Raw genomic sequence first — 18,696 nt, 5'->3', positions numbered from 1 at the left:
CTGAACCTTAGTGGAGAGTACAACAAGGTGGAATTTAGACTTACTGGAATAAGGTGCCAGTGCACTTCGGTTGTATTCTTTCTAAGGAAACAACCAGCCTTTCTACCTTTATTCCTAAGTGTCTCAAAAGACTTTTTATTTGGAGAGGTACATTTTCTCATTCTTTCTGAAAGTTCCTTTAAACGAATATGGCTAATGGCAAATTTTTCCACTTAGGGTTAGGGAGCAAGAAACATCCATTACATCTTCCTATACCACATGGAGCATTTCAAATAAGAAATCTACCTTCATTGAAGCACAATCATCTCTTGTCCTGGTTTGAAGGTTGCAAAGATGGTAAAATTGAAGGAATAGTATGGCATTGCAGTGATGGCTGTTTAATAAAGGTAATGACAAAAATAGCTCGGGTGGGGTTATGTCATCTCATATTCCTACAACAAAGTAGAAGTGATACTAAAATTATCTCTACAAATGGCAGCAATTCTTATTTGCAGTAAAGAAATTTAATTTTCTCATCCCACATACCACCATTTTTTAAGTGGTAAAACAGTGTTTCCCAGTGTGTATTGTGTGAGGCATTGATCCTAACAGGTGTGCTTCAGAATTAAAGTGATACTATGTATCCCTTGCGAGGAAATTCGTGTTGCACAGTAGTGCTCTCTGTGACATCTTGTACTAACCTGATTTAACTCGGCATCTCCCAGACTTGAATATAGAATGTGTTGAGTAAAGAGTGCCAAGGTAACAGTTGATATATACAGAATGAATTATCTTCTACTTTGTTCCCTTTCTGTCTCCTGGACTTGTCTATTCGACTTCTTACAGGTACCAGAAATTCATAATATTCAAAACTGGACCTAGTTGTAACTCTCTGACTCCACATAATTCACTGAAGTAAATAAAAACTTGGATATTAATTTTAACCCCTCTTTTCATTACTTCATACATCCAGTTATCAGTTCCTAACAGTTCTAATCTGTGTACTTCCTCTCAACCAGTTAACTGTTAATTTTAATTCAAGCCAAGATTCATGCTTTAGCTGTCAAATCAGTGTCACCCTCCGAAAACAGAATCTTTCAGTTTTAGTCCTGTCTTCTCCATTCTTCACAAATGAATGAGCATATTACTTTCCTGCATAAATCTGTTCAGTTACATTAAGTATTCATGATCTGACCCCTGCTTAACTTCCCAGAACTGCTCTTCATCTCTGCCCCCACAAACACACTGACATTGTGTTTGCTCTAACCATGTTTGCAGTAGCAAAAAAACTCCATCACGTAACATTCCCTTCAATTAGATTGCCTCCTTTCCCACATTTTTCAGGTAGCTAGTCTGTAGTCAGCAACAGACTCTATGGTTCTTAAAATTTTTATGAAGCCCCTGATTATGTTCCTGGCATGTTTCCAGGTGCTGGACATACACAGTCAACAAGGTGTCTGCCTTCATGAACTCACATTCTAATGGGTAAGATAGATAGACAATAAACAAATATGTAATATGTCAAGAGAAGAACAGATATGAAAAAAAAAACAGGGTAAGATAAAGTAGAGCCTTACACAGTGCCTGGCAGATAGTAAGCACTTAAATATTTCTAAGTGAATGAAAATAGTATCTGTATGCTAAAGCTAATACCTTTTTTCTCTTTCCAGGTTCATCGCCATCATCTTGGCTTATGCTGGCCAATTCCAGATACTTACATGAATTCAAGACCAGTTATTATCAACATGAACCTGAACAAATGTGACTCTGCCTTTGATATTGTTTGTTTAATCATTTTTCAAAAATCGATAATCAGAAATTTGCTAGACTCAAAGATATAATATTTGATGTATAAAATGCAGATAAAATTAGTTTATTATAGTTATATTCTAATCTTGGATATTCTACCATGTTTAAAAAGATTTCAAGGTTCCTATTCATTATGAAACATCAATATGTCTTCTACCATTTGTGAAGAAATGAATTTTCCAGTTTCAAATACCTGTTCAGAATTTTATTCAAAACCAGCAAATTAATTTTAATCTCTTGCCATAAAAATGTAAGTAACAGTGAGCGCCTAAGCTTGTACAAAGGCTGGAGCTGGATTCTCTCCACTATTAACTGAGTGGTAATTTAAAGGCAACAATTAAACCAACAATTTAATGTCACTAATTTTCAAAATTAAATAGTTTAAGCTCAATTTGATTTTGCTAGATATTTAACAAAACATATGGCTCAGCCTCATAACCTGTATGTCTGTATGTCTACACCTGTATTTATATATATTACAGTTACGATTTGAGAATCTTAACACATGTATAAATAAGTATATATAAACTCCAATTTTAAATATTAAAATGGCTGAATTTACCCTCATACTCTTTAAAAAAACTTAATCAAAACATGAATGTAGAGAAATTCACCGGAGCTCATTGCCTATTTGATGGCGCTAATTTATTCTAAGTCTTCAAATATATACTTTTATAATAAGTTGAAAATTTCATATAATTTTGTTTATTAAGAATTCCAATCTAAGTATAAAGGTACAAGGTAGTGAGAAGGAAATACTACAGTTCAGAGAATTGCTTATTTCCAGGTAGATTTTAACTTATGAAGTTAATAAATAGTTAAATGAAACAAATAGGTGACCTTTAGTAAATGGGGAAATTAACAGGACTTTCTTCATCTTCAAACTCTTCAGAAGCAGCAACAGGGCTAGTTAATTCAACTCCCAATTGTTCTGAAAGTTTTTTTACCTTCTCTTCTAGGAGAATATTCTTCTTTACTTCTTCCTTGTAATTATACTTAAGATCTTCAATTTCTTCGAAAAATGAAGGATCAAAATTTTCCAGTTCTTTTTTCAGCTTTCTTATTTCCTCCTAACAGAAACATTATCTTTAAAAGTTGCATATAGGAAATATACATATTTTATATTTGAACTAAGATTAACTTTCAATATGAAAGCCAAAGTATTCTTGAGTAGTCAGCTACAGCTATAAAGGCAGAATAATTAAGATTTCTGTTTGTTCCATTGTACAGTGTAAATAACTAAGCTGTTAACTGTCAAGTCCAGTTATCTATTCTGCAAGTTGTGTTCTAGTCTTTGACTAAAATTTATCATCTTTTATAGTGGGATGTAATATTTCTCTAAAAGCACATAAGATCCTCTGAATATAGCAATCAATCAAAAAGATTTTGTGATTCATAATATTGAAGTTAGTCTGGTTAAGAGTTTTGGTTTAGACTTCATTTATATTTTCTTTACAAATATCTAATTTTTAATAAATAATGATCAACTTTTTATAAAGTTATTAATATGATCAGGGAAACCTTTGGGACTTCTGGTGAAGAAAGAATTCAAGCCTTAGTGACTATTTAGAATAGCCAGTGATCACTAGCTAATTCTCATATCCATGCCTTTTTGTCCTGTTTACAGTCTTAAAAGAGGTAAAACATAGCCAATATTTTTTAAGGGAACTATATCCTTAAGATTCCTGAAAAGAATTTCAAAAGAAACTATAGACACTGTTGCCAATGTGACCCAAAACTTAAGAACATACTAATGGCATATATTTGTTACAATTAAAAAATAAATTTACTATTTAATCCTACTTGTTGAGTCTGAATTTTTTGTTACCTCTTATTTAATAAATATGTTAAGAATAGTCAGATAAACATAATGAACTTTGTAATATAAAAATCAAATATAAGATGTTATATGAAATTTTTAGGATATGTACTTCAAAGATGGTAATGAAAATAGTTTTGAACAGCTGTTTTCACAAAACAATACTAATAAACATTACCTTCAAATGCTGCTTTTCTAGATCTGACATTTTGAGTTGTGTCTCTAGATCTTTTACTTTTTCCTTTAGTTGATCAGCATCTGTCAAAAAAGTTATACAAATTAGACTCCGCTTTTTCTCACTATGAACGAGTTCAAGGTAATGGATTTGTTCTAGAGAACAGAGATTTATGAAACCTAGAAACTGGGAACTACTGGATTTTATGGCTGAAATACTTAAGGATGTAAATACTTGTTGCTACCTCCCTCCATCAAGTATTGCAATTTCATAGCAGACAAAAAGGTATCTGCTAGGTATTAGAAGTGTAAGGTCAGGTTATTTTTTTTACATGGTAGAAATTTTACATGAAAATATCCTAAAACCAGGAAAATTTGTTAGGTACTAAAAGTACAACAGAAGAAGCAGACAGTTGGGTAAGGGGCTATAACCATGGCCAAATGCTCCCACTATCCCACACAGCATTGGCTAGTCCATGTAGGTTATTACACATTTATTGCACAATTACTATGTGCAAACATGTCATGCAGGCTGTATAATACAAAGATGAGTAGGACACAGCCCTAATACTTTGGTAGGAAAACAAAAGTCCACAAATATAGCACAAAAGTTCTAATTTATTGGATTCACCCTGCAAGTTAACATATCTCTAACTTTTTTTTTTTTTTTTTTTGAGATGGAGTCTTGCTGTGTCACCTAGGCTAGAGTGCAGTGGTGTCATCTTGACTCACTGCAACCACTGCCTCCCTGGTTAAAGTGAGTCTCCTGCCTCGGCCTCCAGAGTACCTGGGATTATAGGCAAGTACCACCATACCTGGCTAATTTTTATATTTTTAGTAGAGATGTGGTTTCACCATGTTGGCCAGGGTGCTCTTGAACTCCTGACCTCAGGTGATCTGCCTGCTTCAGCCTCCCAAACTACTGGGTTTAGAGTGTGTACCACTGTGCTGGACCTGGGACAAGTATCTTAAATGTTTTACTACTTACATAGACAGTGATTTAGAATTTCCAAAAACAGTTCTGGTTTGATTTGTAAGCCTTAATGTTTGAAAAATGATAGGTAATCTGTCTACTTCACATCAGAGAAAAGGAATTTGAAGGCTCAGAAATTCCCTTAAGAAACTGAGGTTTAGAAAGAGTACAGAACTATCTATGGCCATATGATCCTTAATGCACATGCACCTGATCTCTGATCTCAGAAGCTAAGCACTGTTGGGTCTGGTTAGTACTTGGATTGGAGGAAAATCATAAAATTTTCCTAACGTCGACAGCTTTAATATTATGTTTAGTCTATATATACCAAGCTGGCTGCTATGAGACATATGTTGAGAGTATTTAGTATGTACTTTTAGCTACCAAGATGCAGTACAGCATAGTGCTTAAGGGCTAGGAAACCAAGGAGCTATGGAGTTTTGTAGATTTAGATTTTAATCATGCCTCTGCTACTTCCTAGCTGACCTTGGGGAGAGGTTACTTAACCACTTCAAATCTATTTATCACATAAAATGGAGACAGTAATACCTATCATATACGTCTGTAAATATAGAATGCTTGTAACGCACCTAACATAGTATCTAGTACAACTCACACATGATGGCTTTATTACAAATTACTAATAGGACTACATAGCACATTGAAAAAACTACAAGAAATAGTCAAAAGATTGTTCAGATATAAATTGGTATACTCCTTTGGAGAGAACCTGGAATTTCTATCATACTATCAAACAATGGCATGATTAGGTCAAGAGATTAATCATATTTTATAAAAGCAAAAACTTGGAGGCAAACTAAATATCCATCAAAACATAAATGGTTTAATGTGTTATACATGCAGTAGTAATCCACTACAGAATGATTAAATGGGTAAGACAGACTTATGAGCAGATATCAAAAGATGTCCATGATAAACTTAAATATGTATAGTATGAGTTCAATTTTATGTGACTCGCCAAGAAAATATATATACATATATAGAAACAAAGTCTATTCTTTATCCACAGTTTTGGTCTATAAAGTTAGCCCAATTAGTGAATATCAAACCACTGTTGCTAGGGGAAATATGTACAGAGATGAATATATATAAATATACATACATATCTCCCGTAGATGATCATCTTAAATCCTAAAGACAACTCATCCTGGTAAATTCTATTTATTTTACATAAGAAAACAAGGTTCAGATGTGTTACATGACTCTTCTAAGGCTAAAACACTAACAAGCCTCAGAATTGGGATTCAAATCCCTTCCAACAGGCCCCAGAGCCACGGCTTCTTGCATGATATTGTGCTGCCCTCTACTGTCTCCATCCTCTGCTCATTTCTGTATGAAAACTGAAGTGAGAATACTAAACATTGCCTTGTTGGACCTCTGCTGGGAACATGTAGGTTGGATTATTCAAATTTTCCAAGGCTCTCTAGGTACTGCAAAAGTGCTGTGAGTGTTGATTTGGGGATTACATACACACTTTAGTGAGTTGGTGATTTAGAAAACACATAATCCACAAATAATGAGGATCTATTGTACATTGTGGGCACATATGAACATATATATACATGCATGCATATGTGTGATATATATATGTATATAAAATGTGTGTGATATGTAGGCATGGGGAATGATTAGTAATCACTTTTGAATGGGAATGGAAGGGGTAGAATGATACTTATTTTTTACTTTGTAAAAGGAAAAAAATATAGGCAGTGTTTACTTATTTGCAGTTTTTAAAAATGTTCAGAGGACTTGAAAGAGCCTATACTTAGGAACTGGAAACAACATATTTGGTATTCAATGCTTAGCACTGTATTGTGATTAAATCTGTAACACCCAGATGGAGAACAAAGAGAAAAACACTTGGGCACTTGCTACTCTGTAGTATAAACAACACAAAGAGATAAATGGGAATATTTTTATATTAATAGCATGGAGATACAAAAGATCTAAAACTTCTTTTCAGTAATTTCATTTTACAGGGAGACAATGAACAGAAACTGGAGCGGAAAAAAAAAAAAAAGGCAAACCTGAATTCAAAAACTTGGGGGTAGTTAACATGTTTTTTAAAATACATTACCAGGGATGGTGCTTTCAGGTTCACTTTGATCCTTGTTAACTTCTATTTGATGGATTAATTCTGCTTTCTCTTTCTCCAGCTGACTATTAGCTAATCTAGAACACAATAATAATGTGTTAAAAACAAAAAACAGATATTGCTTCATAAAATACATGGGCATTTCTTATGAACTAGTGATGTACAGTAATCAGAACATACTAGTCTTTATCAAAGTAAACATTTACTCTCCATGCTACAATGCCACCACTCTCAAACAAAAAACCTGGAATACAAAAGCCTCCACATTTTTCTTCATCTGACCTGATGTCATTTTCAAGAGTAGTTTTGTTATAAGAGGAGGCTAATGAAAGTAGGCTACAGAGACCCCTGGAAGTAAAAAATTACTTGTTCTCTTTCATTAGTATTTTCCTCTGGGAAGCTAAGGTTTTATTCATTCTATGCTGTTAGAAAAGTTTAAACTAAATTACAAACTGGAAACTTACATTAAGGTTGGGTTTATCCTTTTTTCTAGTGTGTATTATAAAAAAGATAGAGTGATTAGCATTAGAAGGAAGAAATAAGTACCTTATAATAAGCCTATTAGGTAGTCAAGTTGAAAAATGCTTTTCTCTAGTTGTAGTAATTCTGGGTATATGAAAACTAATAATTTTTATTTTTTAAAAAGAAAAACACAAAGTAGTCATATAAACACTGATGTACCTAAGAACTTGCAGCTCCCGTTTAAGGCCTTGTTCTGTCTCAGCACCTTCAGGAACATGTTTAAGAATCTTAATCTATGGGGACAATGAAAAGTTAGAAGATAAAGTTTGCCATGGAAATATGGGGTTTTATAAAAATACACATTTTTAATAAAGCATATTAAAATCTGATTTTTAAAAGCACACATAGGCACTTTTCTATATTCTATTCACCATTCATTGAACAAGTATTGAGTAACTACTGCGTAACCAGCATTATCCTAGGCACAGAGGCTACAGCAGTGAACAAAATAGGCAATGTTCCATCTTGCATGGTCTTCATTTAGTGAGGAAAGACAAAGAATGTGTATGTAATGTGATATGATGTAATAACAGTGCCAGATGGTAGGAAGAGCTATCAAGAAAATATAATCCAGGGTAAGAGGATAAAGAGTGATGGAAAGTAGCATAGGGCTAGGGTTAGGGTTAGGGAAGGTCTCTCTGAGGAGCCTCTATTTCAGCAGACACATGAAGTCTGGGAGTAAGCGATGAGAATATTTGGGTGAACAGTATTCTAAACAAGGAAGCAAGTGTAAGGACTTGAAGCTTAAATGAGTTTGTATTGTTTAAAGTACTGAAAGAAGGTTAATGTGATTAAAACAATGTGAATGAAATGAAGGGAGAAGTGGTAGAAGATAAGATTGGGAAGAAAACTGGGTGCCAGACCTCATATGTTGTTTTAGGATAGGAAAAGAACTTCTAAGTTTTATTTTAGGGTGATGGAGAACCACTAGAAGATTCTGAGAACAGGACTACTGTGATGTGCTTTATGTTTTAAAAGGGTTATCTGGCAACTTTGTAGAGACAGACCAGAAATAGGAAGAGGGTGAAACAATGAAAGTGGAAGCTGAGACACCAGCTTGGAAATTACTGCAGTTGTTCAGGTATAAAACAGTAACTTGAACAAGATTGGTAAGTGATGTCTCAAGATGCCCAGAAGGAGTTAGATTTGGGATAAAGTTTGGAAATATAGCTGACATAATTAATGAATGAAAAAAAGATGTGGAGAAAAAAAAGAAAGAAGTCATTGACGATCCAACATTTCTGGCTTAAGCAAATGGGTGAATGGGGTGCCCTACAGTTGGATGGGTCTTCTTAATCGAGTCCATTTTTATCTTTATAAGACAATGCAAGGAACAGCTTGTGATATTATGCATTATTTTATCATGTAAAGAAAAATTATATTACTTACCTGTTGTTCAAGGTCTTCAGTGTATTTCTTAACCTTTTGTTCTCTCTCTGTTGCTTCTCTTACAAGCTGTTTAAGGTCAGTAATGCTTTGATTTTTTTTGGCAATATCAGTTTCCAATTCTTTCAACTTGGTTTCATACATTCTAAAAGTATGAAGAAAAAAAGTATATGTTGAGAAACATTAAGTTTACCCTGCCCCTATGGCTCCTTGTGGAGAATACCTTTTAGTTTATAATTAGTGGTAGGCAGGTAATAGCTGCCTACTTGGTATATTTGTGAATTATAAGTTAATATAGCCCACCTGTTTATTAATAAGAATCACCTGTAAAGAGAATAAATAAGTAGATGAGAATCTGCTCAGGGGTTTCAGCCTGGAATGCTGTCAGGCCCTGAGGCTCTCAGCTCTGTAGGCTGTTGGTCCTCCAGATAGATCCACTTTGCCGTTCTTTCTGGGTGTCTGCCTCTCAATACCTTCAGCACTGCCTGGGTGTGGGGTCTCTCAACCAAGCTGGTATTCGGTAAGTGGTGCCCAAGTGTGGGGACTCGAACCCGGGACAAAGGGTTGCTTGAACAACGGAGAAAGAGGCTAAGCTGAAGGTATCCCGAGAATATTTGAAAAGAATCCCCCACAGGAGTTAGGGGGAGCCTGGAAGTAGCCTGAATACTACTGGGAAAAAAATCCCCGGAGTAAGTTGGGGAGCTCAGAAGGAGCCTGGGGTGAGTTAGGGAGACTCCCAGGTGAGTTAGGGAGAATCTGGAAGTAGACCAAAAACTTTTGAAAAAGATTCCCCAGGGTTAGTTGGGGAGCTCAGAATTAGCCCGAGAACTTTTGAAAAAACGTCTCTCAGGGTGAGCTGGGGGAGCTCGGTCATATTGGGGTAACAAGGGACAAAGATCAAGCAAATGCGAGGCTTATCTGGTGTGGTCTGTTTGGGCTTTGGTGTGTTTTGCCTTGGAGCTGTTTCAGACAGACAATGAGAAAAAGGATTCAAGAGAGGGGAAGGAGTGTGATGAAGTATGTGAAGAATCTATAGAGCAAAAAGATGAAGAGTCAATATGAGGAAAGGGTGTGCCCATCAGCACCCACACCCCCCGCTCCAGTATCCTGTCAAGGGATGGCCAGATCCTCCTAATATTTCTACCTCTGCTTCTGTTGGCGTTTGTACTCCTAGAATTACGGTAACTGGTTCCTTCAAGGAGTTCAACAAGTGAGAAAAGAGGGCTATTTGGAGCCACAGCAGTTTCCAGTTGTTGTACATCCTCAAGATCAGCAGGGGCGAGTACGGGTTGCTTTTGAACCCCTTCCCTTCAAATTACTGAAGGAGTTTAAACAGGCCATCAGCCAGTATGGGCCTGAGTCTCCGTTTGTGCTAGAATTATTGAAGAACGTGACTACTTCTTACCAGCTGATTACAATAGACTGGGATACTTTAAAGTTAACCCAAACTTGTTTGTTGCCTTCTCAGTTTCTGCAGTCAAGTCTGTTAGTTGCTACAGTTCTATCTGATGCTCAACATTTCCACACACTGACACACTTAAATGCAGTAGAGCTGCGGAAAACAAAATGACTTAACTTGGAAAGAAGCTAAAAAGATTGTTCAGAATTGTCCGACTTCTCAGCTGGTCAATTATCCTCCCAACTCAGGGGATGTAAACCCCCGGAGGTTAGAATCAAATACTTTGTGGCGAGATGAAAGAGGTAATGTAATAACCTGTGGGAGAGGATTTGCTTGCATTTCTTCAGGTACAAATCAACAACCAGCGTGGGTCCCATCCAGATATTTAAAGCTGTACTATGAGCCAGATACCAAAAAAGAGGCTTGCAGAGGACCCCTCAGTCACAGAGATGGCAAGATTAACATCGAGGTGGACTACTGTTCCCACAAGGAGGACACACCAAACATCGCCACCAACTTGGGGTCAAATTAAAAAGCTTTCACAAATAGCGGAGGAAAACCTGAAGAAAGCAGGACAGCCTGATATGGTAATTATGATGGCTGTTATCACGATTAAAGTGAGTATTTCTGGAGTTGGGATAGAAGTAAAAGAAAGTTTCACACATTGGACATATATTCTTTCCTTCCTTTAATGATCTCTGGCCTTAGTATTTTCTGTAATAATGTAGGAAATAAAGTAACAATGTTTTGGCCATCAAAACCTGAATACAAATAAAGAATGGTCCCCTAAGTTAAGAACATTAATCTGGGAAGTTTGTCTTGTGATAGAGGCTGACGTGCTGCACAGCAAGTCCTATGGAATTACTGATTATTGGTCCCCAAAGGGGATACTTAGCATTGATTGCACTGGTCAGTCCTCTTATAGTAACATGGAATTCAGATGGCAGATAAAGAACTACAATTACTTAGAATTTATACATACTGAGATCAACAACTCTATTGTCTGGGGAGAAGGGGGATTAGTAGGACCACGACCAAAAATAGTATGGCCAATGTTAAGAGCTGAATAAAAAGAAACTGAAAAATACCTATGGCCCTAAATCCAATAAAAGTCTGGGAAGGAAAATATAATAGAGAATCAGGCCCTAATTCTTACTCATTAGAAGTTTATAAGAAATAAAAGCTCTTTAGATGCAGAGCTGTGTTAAACCCCCCATATCTTGTGGTGGTGGGAGAGTTGCAGATAGACTTCATTAACTCTAAAAGTATGAGACTGAACCTAATCAGGAGAGAATAAAACAGCTTCTGGAAAGGCCTTTAGACAGCAAGCAGGGAGGAGGGACCCAGAAGACCCTCGACACCCCTTTTCAGCAGGAAGCAGTTACAGAAGAATGACCTCGGTGTCACTGATTTAAAAGTCAGTTAAAATTACTGTACTAAAAATAAGAATGTCTTACTCTTTTTTTTCTAGTCAAAGTTTGTTATATATTTAGTATGAAAAGGTGGTGGCAAGAGATAAGGTATCCTTAATTAACAGATGGCCTAATCAAAATAAAGGATTTAGGTATTGTCCAAGATTATAAACAAGGATGTAGCCTGATTTGACCAGTTTAAAATTAATACTGTTTTTCAATCACAAAATAAGAAAATGCAAAGTAAAATTCATTAGAATATAAAATTCTATATTACTAGATATTCTTAGAAATATAAAGATGGCAAATCAAACGCTTTTCTCACAGACACGCACAGGTATCTAGGTAGAAAAACTCTAGATACAATTGTGCAAAAGCATGGGTGAGAGAAATAGTGTATGATGGGAGAGGGATAAAGCTTGTAAAAATCTGAATAGATTTGCAATTATTAAAGAGACAATAGTTCAAAAAATACTCCAGAAAAAAGTTTTGTAATTGAGCCAAACAGTTTTACAGGTTCATCATACCTAAAGAAAAATGTTTACAATATTCAAACTTTTCCAGAAAATGAACAGAAAGAATGCCTTCTAAGTTAAAATGGCCAGTATAGCTTTGGCAACAAAATCTGCTAGGATAATACAAGAAAGGAAAATTATGATTGTCTAAATACATTCAAACAGCTTTTGTTAGATCTTAGAAACTTGGAATGTTTTTAACCTGACAGATACTATCACAGATCTACCACAAGTAAATGGTGAAATATCAGAAGCTTACTCCTTCACTTCATCTAATTATCTGTTCAAAAGCCACCCAAGTAGAGAGGCCTTCTCTGGTCACCCTATCTAAAACAGCCCCCACATCACCCTGGTTTGTCCCAGCAGTCATCAAAAGGCCTGACACAGAATATGTATTAATAAGTTTGTGGAATAAATAATAAAGCAACTCTAAGGATATCAGCATGAGCAAGACCTGTGTCATGGGTCCCAAAAAGATCTCTCTAAACTGCTTTCTTGAGAAGGGTGTATAATCCTCCCAGATGTAAACTTTAGTAAATTTATTTATTTATTTATTTATTTAATGGATTTAGGGAACCTGGAAGTCAAGTATCAAAACGAGCCTTCTCTCTGTCAAGAGAGTTCTCCTTAGACTTATGTCTTCTGGAAATGGTTTACTGAGGCTTATGCTCAGTGACCTGTACAGTTCTCAGACTAAAAGCACATATACGATCTAAAATGCAAAGTCATCTTCAATTATGGTGAAATATCACCCTCTACTAACCATTTATAAACCTTATAAACTCTTTTTGCACTAACAATTTCTTCTGTAGCCCCATAGAACCCTCTTAGAAAAAACTTGAGCCCACAGAAAGAATATAATTTACTTAAGATCATAGTAAGAATTAAATCTTTCTAAACCAGTGAAGCTACCTGGTTCTTTGAGAAAACCTAGGCAAGGTGGGCTTTTTAGAAATAATATCCAACATAAAGAAGAGGTAGTAGGAGGTACTAAATAAATACCTTTTGCATAAATAGATTTCAGAGTAACTCAAAATTTGTTCTGAGTCCATACATGATTATAGAAGAAAACTAAGGAACGACCAAGAAATCAGCATTTAGGGCTGCTGGCTGAGAGCCACTGCTAGGGTCCGAGAAGACAGTAGAAGAGACCCCGTCCCCCACTCCAAACTATCATACTTGTTATATCATCTAACGCTGACACTGGCCTTCTGACGAAATAATTTTTCCCAGTGTGTAGATGGGAAAAGTGAGAGCTGATGTGGAGAAGCGTGGATTCTGACTACTCTAGCTTTAGTATTAGGACAGGAACCAAGGACTCCTCCAGGACTTCATGGTCATCTGGGCTGTCCTTTAATGAGCCTACTTAATCTTTCTTTTTTCTCCTTAGGGTTAGTTGACAGAGCAAGTGCAGTGGAGCAGGCCCTCGGTGGGACTTGCTATAGCCTCACAGTGCTAAGACTCCCATCCTAGTTGCAGTGAGGTTGGTCGCTATCTTGCCTTCCATCAGGACTATTCCAAATAGCAGATGGGGAAGATAAAGCCTCAAAGACATCAAAGAGGATATTGGAGGTGCATGGACATAAGGAACTCTATCAGAATGTTGAGATAAAGATGAGTATGCCTTTTGAAATGGGGGTGGCAGATGTGCTAGATGGTAAAGGATACTACTTCATACAGGATGACTTGAATGGGAAAAAACACGGGCAGGATCCCACTGGTGAATGACTTCCAGACTCCTTGAAGCAGCTGCTTAAAATTGGAAATGAGAAGAGCCTTTTACCTCCTCATCACAGTCATGAAGAACCACACATGATGATAGTGGCAACAGACACATGAATGTTTACTCAAACTCCCACCACCTCTTTCACAGCCACAAAAATTAGTTTCACAGGTGGGAATCCCATGTATTCAGGGTGGGAGAAAATCAAGTACCAGAAAGCAGAAACTAGAAAGGCATCAAAGCTGCTGCTGAATTCATCTTTTGGGGCTATCTGAAGAGAAGGTTGCCCAGGATACAACTGCAAAAGCACTGCAGCACAGCCTAGATCCAGTATGCCACACATTATGACAAGACAGCTCAATTATTCCTGGCTCATACTTAGGAAAGCAAATTATACAATCAAGAAGCTGCAGCTGCAGTTTTGGAGAAAAATAGCACCCAGGAGAAGCTAAGCAGCCTCAGCCCAGGCTCATGGCTGATAACAGCTTCATGATGCACACACAGCTCCAACACCTTCACCCAGCCCCAGCTCTACTCTGTTCCATGCCCTGCCACCCAAACAAGGTTCAATAAGTTAAACATTTTAAGGAAGAAAAAGACTCTGCCAATACTACCACAGAAAAAGTATTATGTTAAAACAACAACCAAACTATTCATCAGGAAGAAACCAGGTTATTCAGAAGAGTGTTGTCTTTCAAAACAATAATGCCAAAATTCGAAATGATTAAACTTTGTACGAGTTTAAAACTTTGTTCCTACCTTGTAACAACAATGGATTTCCAGCTCTTACTGTCAGCACCTTCAAGCTGTGGACCTCTGCTTTCTGCAAACTGCAGTCTCTTACCAATCTCTTCTAATTGAACTGTCATCTTCTCATTTAATATCTCTAAATTATTCTTTGCTATCCGTAATTTCTCTGCAGCATCAGTTTCCTATCATTACATGCTAATTAGTATATTATGAGAAAACATACTATTGTTCTCACAGATTCAGTGTATTCAAAATTATCATCACAAATTGAAAAATAAAAAATAACCTGGGGATCTAAATGCTGATTAAAATTTCAATAAATTCAACATTTCCCCTCCTCTAAAGAAGCAATCTGGCCAATAACTAGAACAACAGATCATGAAAATGAGGTCAGAGAAATATATTTAGTTACTAGTGATTACTTTAAATTTGACATTTTGTTCCTCTGTAATATTTTTAGAAAAAATGGGATAGTTTATACCTTTACACATGTAAATGATTCTTTGTTTTGACTTCCTAATGCTTAAGAGACCTAGCTATAAGCATAAAGTATGTGTTAAGTAACATAGATTATTATTATTTGAGATGGAGTCTCACTTTGTCGCCCAGGCTGGAGTGCAGTCGTGTGATCTCGGCTCACTGCAACCTCTCCCTCCTGGGTTAAAGCGATTCTTCTGCCTCAGCCTCCTGAGTAGCTGGGATTACAGGCATGTGCCACCACGCCTGGCTAATTTTTGTGTTTTTAGTAGAGACAGGGTTTCACCATGTTGGTTAGGCTGGTGTTGAACTCCTGACCTCGTGATCCACCTGCCTCAGCCTCCCAAAGTGTAGATTATTTCTATTATTAAACCACATTCCAAGCACAGTATCATTGGACCTCATAATATATTGATAATATTCTAACTAGTTTTAAAATATTAATTTTAACTTATTCACTAGATCTTCCATATAAGTAACAGATATTTGGAGTTAAGGAATATATTTTGGAGTTAAGGAAAATACTAATTTTAACTTATTCACTAGATCTTCCATATAAATAACAATATTTGGAGTTAAGGAATATATTTTGCTGAATAAGCAAAATAAACCTTACCGTTTAACAAGACAGTTTCATATACTCCTTACTATCTATTGGCCTAAGTCACATGCACAAACATTAACTGAAATTCCACACAGCTCTGTGAGATAGATATACTTATTATTCCTAATTTTACAGATGGAAATTTTACAGAGGAAACTGAGGAACAGAGAGGGGATAATTAGTTGGCCCTAGCTCCCATGGCTAACAAATAATAGAGCTAGAAATTAAATCTAGGCTAATGTCTACATTATAGTGCCTCTAAACTTACTAACTTTTAGTATCAATGTTTTTCATGGTTGAATGTGATGACAGCATGTATAAAAACACAATTCCTCAATCTCTTAATATCTACCTTGAATAGACACTCTCATCAAGGATATACTTTCAGTTTTCCAAGACATATTAAGTGAAATAAAAATCGATAATGATAATCATTCATAAAAGTCATACTTTTTTAAGTTCTTTACGAAGCCTTTCATTTTCAGCAATAACTTTTTCTGTGCCTTTGGTCTTGGATTCATAGTGCATGCTCAACTGATGCCCAAAATGAGCTTTAAGTTTTTCTAATTCAGTCTAGTAAAAAAACAAAAAAACAAAACCTATACATTATCAAAATAATAATATTATAAAGATAATATTATAAACTCATAAATCTTAATTCAAGGTTGTTTTGGAGACTATATTTTATAAGATTAGAATTAAAGTCTTCATTTGAATATTAGAAGTTCCCAACATTGGCTACACATTAGATATAAACTGATGACTTAAAATAATAACAATAAACATACCTGTGTTAGGACTTACCCTAAAATAATTAAATCAATTCAGGGATGGGAGCTTGGGCATCTGTATTTCTAAAAATAGACACAGGTATTTAATCTGTGCTGTCAGAGAGAAAAGTATTGGTCTTGAAGTAACAAGGAAGATCAGGTTGACCTACTCTATAAACCTTAGCCATGCCTCTCATAAGTTTTTTTATATGTATAAAATATGTACTGTATTCATTAATGCCATTTTATATAGTAATAAGCATATTTGAAATTTCCTAAATAGTAACAAAACAGTAAAATATTCCCCTAAAAATGATCACACAAAAATAATTACCTTCAATTTTTCATTTTCCTGCTTAATATTAGCCATTTTTTCACTAGTTAATATTCCTGATGCTTTTTTCAACTGTTCATTTTCTCTCTGGACTTTTTCAACTACTTTTTTCATTAAACCAATGGTTTTTTCCAGTTCGGGGATTGTCTTTCCACTTCTACCAGACTACAAAAGAATATGTTAAATCTTTAATCAAATGTTTTAGAGTGTATAATACAAAGTACCAACAATACGACAGGTACATTATACTCAGTATTAATACATCCTAATATTTGAAGTCAAACCGTGTTAATTCAATTCGTCCTTAAAACAATTCTATAAGATATAAATTATAATTTCCATTTTAAATAAAAGAAAACCAAGACTAAGGAAATTTGACATTCCTAAAATCATGCATCTAATAAGTAACAGCTTAAATCGTCTCTAGCTTTGATGTCTGATCAAAATAAATAAATCTAAATAATCTATTTAGCTAATGTTCTCTCCAGTATATCAGTGTTTTCATTACACGAAATAAAACCATACAAGATAAATTGTGTCTTTAAAGAGCTCATGAATAATTAAATTTTAATTGCAACATAATAGAGGCAATTTTCTCTAAGAATTGCTATTGCTTAGAAATTCAGTTTCTGTCCAATATAAATAGAAGAGATATCTGAAATAAAAAACCTTGCATAAATGTATCAACAGAGATGAATCACTACTTAATAAGTTTAACTGCTTATTTAAACTAAAAATAATTTTTAGCAGTTAAATGGTTTGCTTAATTTTTTTTGCAGTTTAGTAATCATCCATAAATAAGAATAATCCTGTAACATAAACGTTTACATCATTTTAGTATATATTTTCATAATTAACTTATATGGCAAAGGTCAAATTAACACATATTTTCATTGATGAATCAAATGTTGCTGTCAGCAAGATATTTGTTCTGAATATTTTTTCTTTTTTTTTTTTTTTTTTAATGGGGTCTCGCTCTGTCACCCAGGTTGGAGTACAGTTGCATGACCATGGCTCACTGTAACTTCCACCTGCCAGGTTCAAGCAGTTCTCCTGTCTCAGCCTCCTGAGTAGCTGGTATAGGCATGAGCCACCATGCCCAGTTAATTTTCATATTTTTAGTAGAGACGGAGTTTCACCATGTTGGCCGGGCTGGTCTCGAATTCCTGACTTCCAGGAATCTACCCGCCTCAGCCTCCCAAAATGCTGGGATTACAGCGTCAGCATGGAACATGGTTTGTTCTGAATATTTTTCTAATAACACGTAATATTTTCACTGTATCCATCATATACTTAATATTACTATCAGAATGACTGCATTATGATTGCTTCCATTTATGACACTCAGCAACATGAAATCAACAGGAGTTTAAGTCTTTGGCCTTGAGCTCATAAACAACATTTATTCATTATATAAGGTGAATAAAAAATAACATAGGGAGAAAAGTACAAGAATACAAAAGTCGGGGAGGAACGATGTATTTATAAAACATTATACTAAGAAGGCTTGAAGATATCATAACAAATGGTTACAAAATGTCAGCACTGGCTCAAGGATCAGTTAGTTAGCAGTTACCTCAATGAACAAAAAGATTCCTGGAAGTTAAACGTTTTCAAGCTGTGGAGGCATATTCAATAAAAATAGAGATGAAAGTACACAAGGTATAACAGATGAAAAATACATGACTTGAGACACACAGGAATACTTAGTGTTTGATATTACAGATGCAGAATAAAAACTGAAGCTACAGGACACTAATAAAAGCATATCACTACTATTATGATATATATAAACTTTTCATTTCTGGCTTATCACTGCTGAAACCAAAACAAATGTATGGTAAATTCTCACATACCCCTCTAACATAGCCAAGTGTCCGCTCAACTTCTGCTTTTTCTTTCTTAAGAAATTCACACATTTCCTTCAAATCACT

At 35.4% G+C, this 18,696-nt stretch overlaps 1 protein-coding gene, 1 long non-coding RNA gene and 1 pseudogene across 2 annotated transcripts; 2 read left to right on the top strand and 1 right to left on the bottom strand.

Annotated features, from left to right (window-relative positions):
- Window positions 1-3,590, top strand: part of LOC135275364 (RNA ligase 1-like) — a 15,376-nt pseudogene extending 11,786 nt beyond the window's left edge.
- On the bottom strand, window positions 2,406-18,696 carry LOC135275363 (centrosomal protein of 290 kDa-like). The gene is made up of 9 exons (XM_064376915.1): window positions 18,619-18,696; window positions 16,763-16,927; window positions 16,109-16,231; window positions 14,587-14,759; window positions 8,782-8,923; window positions 7,552-7,625; window positions 6,853-6,947; window positions 3,786-3,865; window positions 2,406-2,858 (listed from the first exon to the last, which is right to left on the bottom strand). The coding sequence occupies exons 1-9, from the start codon at window positions 18,679-18,681 to the stop codon at window positions 2,631-2,633; spliced, it is 1,143 nt and encodes a 380-aa protein (XP_064232985.1). The 5' UTR covers window positions 18,682-18,696; the 3' UTR covers window positions 2,406-2,630.
- On the top strand, window positions 7,395-8,909 carry LOC135275365 (uncharacterized). The gene is made up of 2 exons (XR_010342959.1): window positions 7,395-8,121; window positions 8,371-8,909. It is a non-coding gene; the product is annotated as an uncharacterized LOC135275365 (long non-coding RNA).

This window comes from Aotus nancymaae, unplaced genomic scaffold (genome assembly GCF_030222135.1).
Source record: "Aotus nancymaae isolate 86718 unplaced genomic scaffold, 86718_ANA_hifiasm-v0.15.2.pri h1tg000016l, whole genome shotgun sequence".
In the NCBI taxonomy this organism is placed as follows: domain Eukaryota; kingdom Metazoa; phylum Chordata; class Mammalia; order Primates; family Aotidae; genus Aotus; species Aotus nancymaae.
Note: the sequence above shows the minus strand (reverse complement) of the source record. Positions and strands in the feature narration are given on the sequence as shown.